This window comes from Phoenix dactylifera, chromosome 1 (assembly GCF_051530095.1).
Source record: "Phoenix dactylifera cultivar Ajwa chromosome 1, Ajwa_hap1_PhDact_Kaust_v1.1, whole genome shotgun sequence".
In the NCBI taxonomy this organism is placed as follows: domain Eukaryota; kingdom Viridiplantae; phylum Streptophyta; class Magnoliopsida; order Arecales; family Arecaceae; genus Phoenix; species Phoenix dactylifera.
In genome coordinates this window covers 67,219,078-67,232,399 of record NC_143190.1, presented here as the reverse complement: position 1 = coordinate 67,232,399, position 13,322 = coordinate 67,219,078, and the positions used below count along the sequence as shown (strand labels likewise).

Below are 13,322 nucleotides of genomic sequence, written 5' to 3'. Positions count from 1 at the left end.
GTTTGCTGGAGGTCTCGGTGGTGGGTTCTGGACTGAGCGGCCAGAACTTGGCGCATGATGCCGGGAAGCGTTAGAGGTTCCTCTGCTCCTTAGTCTCATGATCACGACTCGGATCCTTCCTCTAGCGCCAATTGTTGTTGGAAATTTGACTCGGGGGTGATCGTGGACCGAGGAGGAGGAGCTCCGACTGATGGTGTGGTGGCGGGCGGCTATCTCCGGCAGACCTGTAAGAAGCCTGTGGCCGGGGGGTTGTAGCGTAGGCCCTCCGATGCTTAAGTCAAAGAGGAGGTTTTAATGGAGAGAAATAATGGAGAGATGTATTTTTTGGCCGGGGAGGAAGAAGATCCCTGCCTAGAGTTTTCCCCCCTTTTTATAGGAGGGGGTGTAGCGGTTACCTGTAATCGGGCGTGATTGCACGAATCAAGGAGTTACAGTAAATGACCCGAGATTTCGGGCTAGTTGGCGATCCATTGAGATCGTGTGAATTCAAACGTTGGAAGTCGTTGAGGCGGAGATTGCGGAATTTGATCTCGGATATGGAGGACTTGATTTTCGGTAGAATGGGGGTCGGTTTCTCCCTTTGACTAGGTCTTTCTTGGCCTTGAGGTCAATCGAGCTTAACTTGGTCGAGACTATGCCTGCCGAGGTCATGCCTTCCGAAGACGGGCCTGCCGAGGTCGCGGTTGCTGGGGTCGTTCATGCCGAGGCCGTGGGTGCTAAGGTCGGGTGCGTTGAGGTCATCGGTGCCGAAATCAAGCATACTGAGCATGCTGGGGTTGGGCCTGTCGAGGTCATGAGTACTGAGATTACATCTATCGTTGGATTTGGGTGCTTTAATAGTATTTAATGGGGTGGTCCACTTTTTTCCCCATCAGTTATATATGCTACTTTCCATGTAAAACAAATTTGGGAAGCAACTTGTGATTGAGGGACTTGAAAGTATGTTAAAGTTTTATGAAGGGCCAACACACATTAACTCCCATCCGCAATCAACCTTATATTAAGTCGGCGACTTTGGCCGTCTATAAGACGAAGTCTGCCGACTACATATGATGTGGCAACTACTCCCTCAACATCGTTTATTTCCTCAGGTCAAACCCACGCTCCGATCGGGCGGCCAGCGAGTGACCACCGCAAACATGGGGCCCACCGTCCCAGCTCTCCTGAGACCGAGCCGCGACTCCACCCTCCGGCCTCTCGCTCTCTCCCCTTTTGTTGGTCGGGCGCCAAGAGCCCAAGCCCCGTTGTCCGTCTTCTTCTTGTTCTCGGACTCCCCAATCCACATCGAGCGCGAGAGCGGCGTCTTAGCGATTGCAGATCCCGAGTGGAGTTGGAGCAAGAATCGAGCGGAGACGGCGGCGAAGTAGGAGGACGAAGAGGAGGGTGAGAGATCCGTGGCTGCTCCGCCCTCCTCCGCCGCGGATCGGAGAAGATGTCGTCGTCCCAGATCTTCGAGTACTTCGTGGTGTGCGGGATCGGGCCGGAGATCCGGTCTCTGGACGAAAACAAGGGCTTCCAGGGGATGGGGGTCATGTACATGCCTTCCCTCCTCGACCAGTACCCTTCCTCCAACCACTCCCTCTACCCCCCTCCCCCTCCCCAGCTCCCCATGGTAAGCCAAGCTACCTTTCTTTCTTGGTCTCTCGATTCTGATCCGCGTTCTTGGTTTATCGTGTTCTCGATTCCTCTTCCATGCATGACTTCTTTTCTTGAAATCTGTGCTCCAAAATAATGGCTGATGTCAAATTTGTTTAAAACTTTGGAATCCCGATTTCCTGATTTCTTTTCTTCTTCGTTTCTGCTTTCTTGATTTGTTTTCTTCATGACTTCTTTGCTTGGAATCAGAACTCCAAGATAGTGCCTAATGTCGAATTTGTTCAACGCCTTGAAATCCTGGTTTCTTGATTTCTTTTCGTCTCGACTTATTTTCTTGAAAATTGAACTTTATCTCAAATCCGTTGAAGGCTTTTGAATCTTTATTTCTTTTCTTTTAACATCTTGTCTAGAAATCCGAGCTCCAAATAAATGCCTAATATGTCAAACCTGTTTGAAGCTCTGGACTTGCTTTCCTTCTTCTCTTGCTGTCATGATATGATATGTGTCGCCTAGAGTGACGAAGTCTGTTAGGGTTGTTGTGCGCTTAGATTTGGCGGAAGAAATGGAGTGGTTTGCTGACAGACGATGGAACACTAGGTAGCTAACGTGAGCGACTCGGATTTATTGGGTGCCTTATTTGAGTTTGAATGTGCTCTAGATGCTAGAATGACATTTTATTTATTCCTAGAACTAAAAGGAATGATTCTTATATTTAGGCACGCATGCTAGTTGCTATCTTTTGTTAAAGAACACCTCCAAGGCTAATTGTTTCTACATTAGTTCGGTTTTTTTTTTCTCTTTAATTCTGTATTTTTCTTGGTACCTTTCATGTATTTGCAATTCTTAGATTATGTTTTTAATGATTGGAAACATGGATAGGTATATCAATACCATACTTTTTACTGGCCATGACTAGTGCGGTGATCAATACTGCTTTTTTAACCCTTGCTAAATGCTCATGTCATGGGCTTGATTTTGAATGGTGATCCCTTATACTTTCTTTTCTGAATGGGGATGCCAGTGATCCTATGAGTTTTGTAGGAGCAATGAAAATGTAATTGCTAATAATAGCAAGACTTATAATTATCAGAAAAAAGGGTAAAAGAGTGGTCTAATTGTCCACAGTTAGTTAAGTGGATATGGGGAATCTTGGTAGAATTCAAGACCGAAAATTGGAGATTATATCAGATATATCAAATGAAGACAATACTTTAACTATTACCAAAAAATAAAAGAAAAAGAAAGAATGCAATACTTTTGCTTGATTAAAATTCTGCCAAATGTGCTGCTTGAGTTTGAATGCTTTAGGGAGCATGTTCTTTTTATTGTTTAATATGGTTAATCTTTCATTATCATGCTCTATATAGTATGTTCTTTTGTTTCTATCTTCAGAATTTATTCACTTTGAGCTATCATTGCAGTGTGTCCTGCCAGCAGGGGTTGAATTCTATTCTTCGGGGTTTGATTCTAATGATGTCTCAACATATCCACGTAGCTATCCAATAGTGCTAACAGGTATTTAATTGCAGCTCCAGTATAACAAGTTCAGAGACTTTTTTCTAATAGCATTAAGTTTGTTACTGCAGGAGTTTGCTTTCTATTTTCTTCATTTTTTGCTGAATGACCACAGCGCAACATTGTCGAGCACTTAAGAAAGCATTTGACTTTGTTGCTTTCACAGCTTGTTTGCTAAGAGTTCCAATTTACTGAAAACAATATATACTAACTCAAAGATTAATTGCAGAGGGGGATGGGTCCAAAATTTACGTTAGCTGCATTGCATTTCGGGATCCAGTTTGTGAAGATATTGCCGAAGCACATCAGATTCCTGCAACTTCTTTTGCTGATAAATGCATCTGCCTTGTATCGCATTCACCTAGTTTTCAAGCCCTTCGGGATGCATTGGAAGAATTGTTCATCCTTTGCTTTTCTCATGCTGGCTGTAGGTAATTGTCAACTATTTTTGTAATTATTTGTCTGTTCTGTGATCATCATGTGCCTTGTTGGATATGTTGACTTTGTGGGTGTGAAATTGATATATTATGTATACTGGTTTTCTAATACCTGATGGTTGCTTTTGTTGTTCGTCAATCTCTTGGTGTAACACTAGGGTTGCTACTTTTTTGAAGATAACATTTGGTCCCATATACTGAATTGCTAACTATATTTGCTACGTAATTTTCTGCCAAAAATGTCTATGTAGATTTTATTCTTGTAATTTTGTTTCCTTTATTTTGGTTGGATTCTGGTTTTATTTTTACTATGAAGGTTATTTGTCAATTACTTTTACAAAAAAATTGCTACTGTAAATTTACTTCCATAATTCTGATGATTTGGGTTGGTTTTATGCAACAATATTGCAGCATGAAGCTTCATATGGGTTTTGGAGTGCAAGTATACGCCATTCAACTGTATGGTCAGCATTTCACACACCTCTACTTGAACATAGCATTAAAGGTTCTAAAAGTACAAGATAATTAGAATATTATGAAGAAGTTCATGAGCTATACAATGTGTAGTTAGAGAATGCAAGTAGAGTTTGTGAATGGAGATTTTGATTAGCTTCATTTGTTGGTAAAAGAATGAAATCTTGGGTTTCTGAATAGCTAGTTATCTAACATGGGTTATTTGATCGAGAATGCATCACCTAAATCAAAGAAGAGGTGATACAACTTATCACAGGGTTTAGAAAAATGAAAATGATTTGCGAGTTGTTGAGGCACCACATAGTGCATCAGCTGTAAGTGGTTGCATATGTTGGTGCCTGTATATTTGGCATTTTATAGATACTTGATAATAAATAAAAGTTTACAAACATAGATAAAAGTAAAAAAAGAATAAATAAATAAAAATTCAGAAAGCAAAAAAAAAAAGTATATACAGATACGCTGTCACACTTTTTTGAGAGCCTATTTTGATACAACATTATATGCTAACCTAAAAAAATAACAGTATATCTTGCTGAAGTTTGCTCAAATTTCGGGTATAATTGAAATGGAGAAATCTACAAATAAGAAAACAAGTGACAATAATGCATGACTTCTAACCAAGTTCAAATTACCTACCTGATAAATGAGACATGTGATATTTAAACTGCCAAACTTCAAAAAGACACTCAAAAGTCAATCTTCTTCTTTGGGAAGTGATTTGTTAGAATCAAAATGTATATGCTTTTCTGGCTGCATACGTGAGCTGCTTGGGCCTATCTGGTAGCTTATTCGCTCACTATGCAAACGTTATCAATGTGGTGCAGTCACCATACTGCTGCATATGTGGGTGCATGTTTGGCCACTTGGACAACATCTTAGAACATTGAGGGTCCTATCAGACTTTACTGGAGTGAGTAATTACTTGATATGTAACTTTGACACTGGGCTTGTAGAATATCTTCTCTCTCCTGCATGAGATAAGATGCATCTAAGGAAGATACAGAAGCTAGTACTAGTGTGCTGATTCATATGGTTCCATCCCAACCATCACAAATGAAGGACAATTATCTAAAGGAATGGAAGGGATGAAAGAAGTTAAAGTAGCATATGATAGCGATAGAAAACTGTTGAAGAAGAAAGTTGGGGAAGGGTTTTCTTGGTTGCTCAAGTGAGAAGTGTCGGCAGCCTGGTCTAACTTGTTTCTTAACATAATAGCTGAGCCTGCATCAGAAATATAGGTAGAACATTCCAACTATTCTAATACAGCTTTTGACTCCTTCAGTAGTCATTTATTTTAACTATGTTTGCTGCCATTATTAGCATTTTCAAATCTGAGGCCTTTCTAGTTTCTGAGGCTCCCTCATGTTATTGTAGGTACTATTGTAGTTGTTTCCTACCACCTGGTCGTTGGTGCAGCTTCTACATTTTGTAACAGGACTGATTCATCACCCTATGATTCCTAGTTCACCCACATATTGTCACATTTTCGTTTTTCCTCACACATCTTGTATTCTCGGAGATTCTTTTTTGACCAATTCTTCTGAACTATGTAGCAGTGCAAGCATTACTATTGTTGTACTCCGTCTTTATACCATAAAAAGCATACTTTGGTTAAATGTCATTCCACAATTTCTTGGTCACAATTTTCATTTGCATCTCAAAATGATTTTTTTAGACCATAACCTGACCTAAAATTTTGGCTAGGGCATCATTTTTTATTCTATTTCTAGTAATTGCATGAGAAATACTGTTTCATGTTTTAAGTAATTTTAGGCCTTTATCCTCCCAGACTGTTGTCAATAACTCTAGTTAGACTATACCTGCTTTTGTCTGATTAGCAGCTGCTCTATCAATTGCAAATAATATGTATCAAGTCACCTCCTCCTTATTAATTATCATTCAGCTCTGCAATGCAATTTGAAGTGCAGTTTTGATATGATTTTACCCTTTTGTTTGACAGTATCTCAGATTGGTGATATGTCCTTGTTTTACACGTTTTATATTGTCAGAAAGTTGGAGAATGTCTGAAATTGTACATTACGTCAGAATAAGATTGAAAACATTTGGAATCAAAAGAAGTGGAAAGCTTTATAGTTCGACTTGCTAATTTGCTGTCGACAGTCGGAATCAAGGATTAAAATATTGTGCATCGTTGCCACGCTGGCCTGATACTTTTGTGATGCATTCTGTCTTTTTGTGTTGCATGAGTGCTTGAGATGTGGTGGCAGTGCAGCGGGCCAAAACATTGGGATGCAGTAGGCATTGTATTAGTGTCGCATTTCAGTAAAATACTAACACAGTATATTCTGTTCCATGCTGATCAGCACTTTGATATCTGGTATACTTTTCATCAGTTGCATTAGAATCTTGTCCATTCAAAGTTGTTCCAGTGCCATCATCTTTAATCTTCAATTCTTTGTTTGTTGGGAACCTTTTTGTTTTATCTTTCCTTGGATGTTTGTTCTTGAGAACCTTTTTGCTGAAGATGTTTTGCATCTTTTCAATGACCTGGGTGACAACTCTGTGGTGCTGCCTGCTTGTGATATAAATTTGCTCAAGCTTTGTTCCTATTTAAAAACTTGTAACTTGATTTACACCAGAATTAATTTAGACATTGTGAAGATTGGTTGAATCCACTATGCAATTGATGTGAACATCATGATAGACATTTGTAAATGTGTTTGACCTGCATTAACTGGCATATTGATAGCAAAGTCTGGGTGAGGACTTCTTATGGATTTGGGTGAAACAATTGCTGTTTGCGTCTTATTTTTATTCGAGTGAATTATGGCTTTCTGTAATACATATAATCTATTCTGTGTTTTATTGTGGTCACATTTCAATGTTGTTCTCAAAATAATGCTTTCTTATGCTTGGTATTTTAGTATTGCTGACTGGAACCTTTTCTTTGCATGTGCTAACTTTTTATCTATATGAATTTCAGCAAGCCATTGTGGGAGGTAATAGCTTATATGGTGTCAAATGTTCCTTTACCGACACCTGGAAAAGATAGAGTCTTATTTGCTATCGAGAACCATCTTCTATCTGTGGAGGCTCCCGTGAAAGAAGGATTTCCTCATGCAGATGTACAAGTTCATCATATTTTCTTTCATTTTCTTGATCTTCATGTTTTGCTATGCTCACCATTTGTTATCATGGATATTGTGTCAGAAGAAATGGTGACCATTTTCTGTTTCATGGTTCACAGATTTCATTTCAGCCATTGGTGCAGTGCCTGGATGTTGATAACTTGATTCGGCTTTTTACTGCTGTATTACTCGAAAGAAGAATTTTGCTGAGATCAAATAAGTAATTTTCAAACTTGGGTCTTCCCTACTGCAATACAATTGTCTTTCTGTTGAATTTTTCCAGCACAGCTTCATATCAAATAACTTTTGTTTTTGTTTACAAAGTTTTCAATTTTTAATGTAGCCATGATATTTGGGATTTTGATGGCCTTCCACTGAATTTGTTTTAAAATTTGTCCAAATAATCGTGCTACTATCTGTGGAAACTGTAAACAGTCATGAGCTTGCGCTTTGCAGTTGTGATGTCATACTAAGCACCTCATATTCCTACTTTGTGTGAGCATATGTGTGTATATGCATTTGTGTGAGTGTGCCCATCTGTATTTATGTGTGCATGTAATCATAATTTATCGACTTCAAATAATCCAGTGCACAAGATTTTATGTTATTAAATTCATATTGCTCTGGTTGAAGTTCAATGATATGCCTTTGTCTTTGCTGTCCATGTCTTTTTTTCATTTTATGTGATGAGACTCCGGTAACATGATCCGCCAATTGAGATGGATGGATAAAAAAATAACTTGTTTTTTTGGTTAACTTCTATGTATATCTGCCAGCCAATAATTCATGATAGTTATCATCTGACAAATGTATAATAAACATTTTCAAAGAGCCATATGAAGGCAAACAACCCCAAGATATAGCATGCTAGTTCTTAATGCACCTTGAGTTGTTGTGAACCCGTAGTAGATGGAATTTTAAGGTGTTTGTGCCTGCTGTTCACTCTTACTCTTAAAACTGCTTTATATTCTTTAGAGCCTCTTTGAATTTACCCATATATTATTTCTTATTAGTTATCAAGGCCATACAACTTGCTCCAAACCATGGTATACTGAATCGGCCCGTACCGGATGGTTCAGCACATACCGTATCGGTCCGGGCCCTAACCGGTACAATAGAGCCGTGGAAACTAGTACAGGGCTCGTAGATGCCGAACTCAGCCGAAGCTGGGGAAGAAGAAGAGGAGAGAGCGAGTGGGGGAGGGAGGAAGGGAGAAGGAGAGGCCTCCGCCGGCCCCCTGCGGTGAGGCCGAGGGGGGCGGTGGAGCCCGTGAGGGCGCGGCGGAGGTCGAAGCCGCGGTCGCGTCCATGGCCGCAGTTTTTTTATTTAGGGATTTTTAAGTGAAGTCGGCAAGCGATTTGCCGACTTCACTTAAAAATTCTAAATTTTTTTTCGCAGCCTCGTCCTCCGCCGCGCGCCCGCAGGCTCCCCTGCTCGCCTGCAGGCTTCACCCCCTCGGCCTCTGTCGCCCGCGGAGGTCTGCGGGCGGCGAAGGCCTCTCTTCCGTCCCTCCCCCCTCCGCTCGCTCTCTCCTTCTCCGGCTCCGGCTGGGCGCACCTGCTTTCGCGGGGAAGAGCTGGCCGGTTCGGTACCGGATTAAACCAGTCCGAACCGAACCGTACCGGTTCGGTAGGCGACCGGTACGCCTACCGGTACCAGTACGACGTACCTTACTCCAAACTACATCATTTTTTCCTTTTTTTTGTTTACATTGCATTTCCTTTTGGGGTTATCTATTATATTTTTGTAATCTAATTGCTGAATAAGTAAAAATTCATGGTTAACTTAACTCATAGTACACTATAAGTTGTCTTTGTAAACATTTCATCCTAATTTTGCAGTGAAATTGCTGCCCACTTTCATACAAATTTCTGCTCCAGCTTTAGACTGGTAAGAGTTGACTTGAAGTATGTGCTTGTCGTTCGCCAAAATTTTAAAAAGTAAAGCTGTCAAACCTTAAGGAATATGTAGTCATCAGGGCCAGTAGTGTTTTATATCTAAGAAGCTTGGGCAATAAAATGAATTCATAGATAAGGTGTGCATGTCATGATATGGATGCCTGATGTCCATGTGGATGGATGCTAAAACCAAACCAGGGGAAGAAGGTTAGGATCATGGTTTGCCGAACCGGTCCGTACTGACCGATTTGGCCCGGTACCGACCGGTCCGGCCTGGAACAGGTACCCGAACAGCGTGGATACCAGTTCCAGCTGTTTTCGAGCTGGTACCGACCGATACGTATGCATACCGGCTATGTACCGCTCTCGTACCGATCCGTACCGATGCCAACCGGCCGGTTTGCATCGGTACCGATTTTTTTTTAACTACAACGCGTGCACTGTGGATTTTAAACCATAGTGTGCGCGCACTGTGGTGAGCGTGATGGGGGCTCACGGTCCATAGCCCCTCACCAAGCCCCTTGCCTTGCTCCTTGGCGTGCACCATTGGAGAAATCGCCAATGATGGACCAATTGTAGGTAACGCCAGTGGAATAATTCAGTGCAAAGATCAACAATGAAAATAAACTGAATTTTATTCCACTCCAATTGAAGAACAAACAAACAAGAATAATAAAAAGCAAAACAATCTAGTAGAGCAGTCAAGGATCTTTACTAGCCCAAATCTAGCAAAGGATCGAAAGGGTCCATTTCTAGCCCAATCTAGTGGAGATTGATGTATCAACCACTAGTCCAAATCCTAGAACACAATATCTAAGGACCGAAATCGGCACAATGCCGCCCAAGCCTTATGGCCGACTCTCTCACAAGAGAACAAGACTAAACTCAACTCTGGGATGCCTTACAATGGCCCCTTATAACTCTTTTTATAGACCCCAGACCCTAGACAATTTTAAGTAACTTTTCCTAAGATAAACATGAAAAACCGTCTTCCCACGGATCCTTGCTGATGTGGCAACGTGCAATGCTTCTCCACCCTTGATTTGCATGTGATCAAGGGCTTGGAGGAGTCCTAGAAGATCTCCAAACTTTATCTCCCGAATTTGGATGGTTGACTCGGTCTTCCGGGGCAATCGACGCACGTCCTGGATGCACGGGACGTGTGATTCTGAGGATCTGCAGGATCTTCGATTGACAGGGCCGAGGTCGGCCTGGCCTCCTGACTGCGGTCTGAACTCCTGTTGGGTTGATGGGGTGAGGTCTGGCGCGCGGGCGGATCCCACGCGATGCCGATGTTGTGAATGAACCCCGTGGTTGGCCAAGGGTGGACCGGCCACAAGACACATCAATTGGCTGCTTTGGCCCTCGGTTGGCGCATGGCCGTTCCTAGGCTTGCGGCGCGGCTTGCGAGGATTCTCAATATTTCTCCTCCCTTGAATAATATCTTTGCCCTCAAGGATGAAGTTGGGGTACTTCTGAGCGATCTCATCATAATCCTCTCACATGGCATCCTCCTTGGGCAAGCCGCCCCACTGAATCAAGACTTGCCATATCTTGCGTCGGGTTCGGCCTCGTCGCCATATGTGGTAATTGAGGGCTTGAATTGGTTGAAGACGTAGTCGGCCCTCTTCGTCAAATGTGGGTAAATTTTGTGCAATCAATGATGGATCACCAACCTTCTCTTTTAGCCAGCATACATGGAAGACCGGATGAAGCTGAGATGAAATCAGTAGCTTCAGTCGGTAGGCGACCTCTCCAATGCGTTTCATTATTCTGAACGGTCCATAAAATTTCTGAGATAACTTGTGGCTGAACTTGTCCTTCAGTGATTTTTGTTGGTAGGGCTTCAGCTTAAGATAGACAAATTGGCTGGGGTTGAAGACTTCTCTGCGGCCCTGGTTGTAGTATCATTTCATTCTTTCTTGTGCCTTTCGAAGCTCTCTATTACATTTGCTAGGACTTTGTCTCTTGCCAACAATTCTTTCTCAACTTCCTCACTTTGGGCTGTGCCCCTCTCATATGCAATCAATAGTGGAGGGGGCCTCCCATATACAAGCTTAAAAGGACTCATTTTAATAGATGAATGCTAGGAAGCATTAGACCAAAATTTGGCCCAAGGTAAGAAGCCTTTCCACCGTGACTATTGCTCGTGACAAAAGCAACGTAGGTACTGCTCTAGAGTCCTGTTAACGATCTCTGTCTGGCCATCTATTTGCGGGTGGTAAGAGGAATTGGCCTTTAGTTTACTCCCTTGCAGCATGAACAGTTCCTTCCAGAAGGAATTCATGAAGACTCGATCTCGGTCGGTGACGATGCTCAGCAGTCCATGCAGTCGAACTACGGTCTCCATGAATGCATGTGCAGCTGATTTGGCTGTTGGCTGTATAAGGATATTTAATAGGTATGAAGTGCGCATACTTACTTAGCCGATCAACCACCACTAGGATCACCTCATAGCCCTTGCTTGTAGGTAGTCCCTCGATGAAGTCCATGGTCAGAGCTTCCCATATTATGTTCGGGATGGGAAGAGGTTGCAGCAGTCCGGTTGGTGCCCGTGGATCATATTTGGTCTTCTGACATGTCTCGCACTCGGCCACCAAGGATTTGACGTCGCGCTTCAACCTTTCCCAATAGAAAAAGTGCTTCATACGGATGTAGGTGCGAAGCCAACCTGAATGGCCACCTTCCTTGCTGTTGTGGAAGTGGTCCAAGATGTTTCTCCTCAGGTCGGGGACGTTCAGAGCATATATATTCCTCTTGTAAAAGATCAGACTGTCGCGTACCTTGAATTGTGCAACACCTGAAGCCGCTGCGTCTAGTTTTTCTTGGATTTCTTGTGCTCGGGCATCAAGCTTGGTTGCCTCGCGAACTCGGTCCCAAATCCTCCAATCAACGCCGCTGATTGCTGCAAAATTCTGCGGCTCATCCACGTCTTCAGCCACCCACAAAATCAGGTCGTTCTTCCTTCGTGACAATGCGTCAGCCACTTTGTTCTTTGCCGGGTTGATAGATGATGTCGTACTCGAAACCCAGCAACTTCACCAGAAATTTCTGCTGTTCGGGAATGACTATCTTCTATTAGAGTAGATGGCGAAGCGCTTGCTGGTCCATAACGATGTGAAGCGTCGGCCGAGAAGGTATGGCCTCCAAACCTTCACCGCATGTACAACTGCCAGCAACTTTCTTGTGTAGGTGCTCCAAGCTTTCTTCCTTGTCCCTAATACTTTGGAAATGAAGGCCAAGGTTCGATGTTTCTGCACCAAAACAGCACCTATACCTTTACCACTCGCATCGGTGTAGACCTCAAACGGTTTGGAGAAATCGGGCAAGGCAAGAATGGGTGTTTGCATCATAGCTTGCTTGAGGTCTTCAAATGCTTTGCGTGCCTATGTGGTCCACATGAATCCTCCCTTTTTCAGCATGGTGGTCAGCGGCTTCGCGATCAGCCCATAATTCTTCACGAACCGCCGGTAGTAGCCAGTTAACCCCAAAAAACCTCTCAAGGCCGTGATGTCTTTCGGCCATGGCCAATCAAGCATGGCCTGAATTTTTCGCTATTCCACACAAACTCCTTCGGCTGAAATTATGTGGCCCAGGTACTCGAGCTCCGTTTGCATGAATGCGCACTTTGAGGGCTTGATGTGGAAGTGGTGCTCCTCCAAGGTGCATAAAATAATTTCCAAGTGCTCAAGGTGCTCGTCCATGGATCTGGAATATATAATGATGTCATCAAAAAATATTAAGACAAACCTCTGCAATTAGGGTCTGAAAATCTCGTTCATGGCCGCCTGGAATGTCGATGGCGCATTGCATAAGTCGAATGGCATCACCAGGTACTCGTAATGGCTAGAATGCATCCTGAAGGCCATCTTGTGCACATCCTCCTCTTTCATTCTGATTTGATGGTAGCTAGCTCGCAAGTCCAATTTGGTGAAGAACTTGGCGCCGTGTAATTCGTCAAGCATCTCGTCCACCGTAGGGATCAAGAATCGGTCTTTGATGGTTGCTTTGTTTAGGGCTTGGTAGTTGGTGCAGAATCTCCATGAGCCATCCTTCTTCCTCACCAATAGGACGGGTGAAGAGAAGGAACTCGAGCTATGGCGGATCAGCCCCTGGCTAAGCATCTCGTCAACTTGGCGCTCAAGTTTTCCCTTCTGAAAGTGTGCGTACCTGTAAGGTGGAACATTGATTGCAGCAATCTCATCTTTCAGCCGAATTGGATGATCAAAGCTCCTTTGTGGCGGGAGGGTAGTGGGCATTTGGACGACACTTTGATGAGCTTCTAATAACCTCTGGATCAGTGGTGGCAG

At 43.0% G+C, this 13,322-nt stretch overlaps 1 protein-coding gene across 4 annotated transcripts in view; it reads left to right on the top strand.

Annotated features, from left to right (window-relative positions):
- The first annotated feature begins 1,111 nt into the window (after positions 1–1,111).
- The window catches only part of SCD1 (stomatal cytokinesis defective / SCD1 protein (SCD1)), a 51,382-nt gene continuing 39,171 nt past the window's right edge, over positions 1,112–13,322 (top strand). For 2 of the 4 annotated variants that reach the window (XR_015972958.2, XM_088710342.2), the window contains exons 1-5: positions 1,112–1,612; positions 3,018–3,111; positions 3,341–3,542; positions 6,970–7,111; positions 7,234–7,334. Coding sequence is in view for 3 of the 4 variants with exons in the window: in XM_088710342.2 (XP_088566468.1) it covers positions 1,433–1,612; positions 3,018–3,111; positions 3,341–3,542; positions 6,970–7,111; positions 7,234–7,334 (719 nt within the window). In the remaining variant the exon portion in view is untranslated. Of the gene's footprint in view, positions 1,613–2,006; positions 2,194–3,017; positions 3,112–3,340; positions 3,543–3,959; positions 4,013–6,969; positions 7,112–7,233; positions 7,335–13,322 lie in introns of those variants that run through there. The other 2 variants (XM_088710347.2, XM_088710343.2) reach the window with 2 other exon arrangements.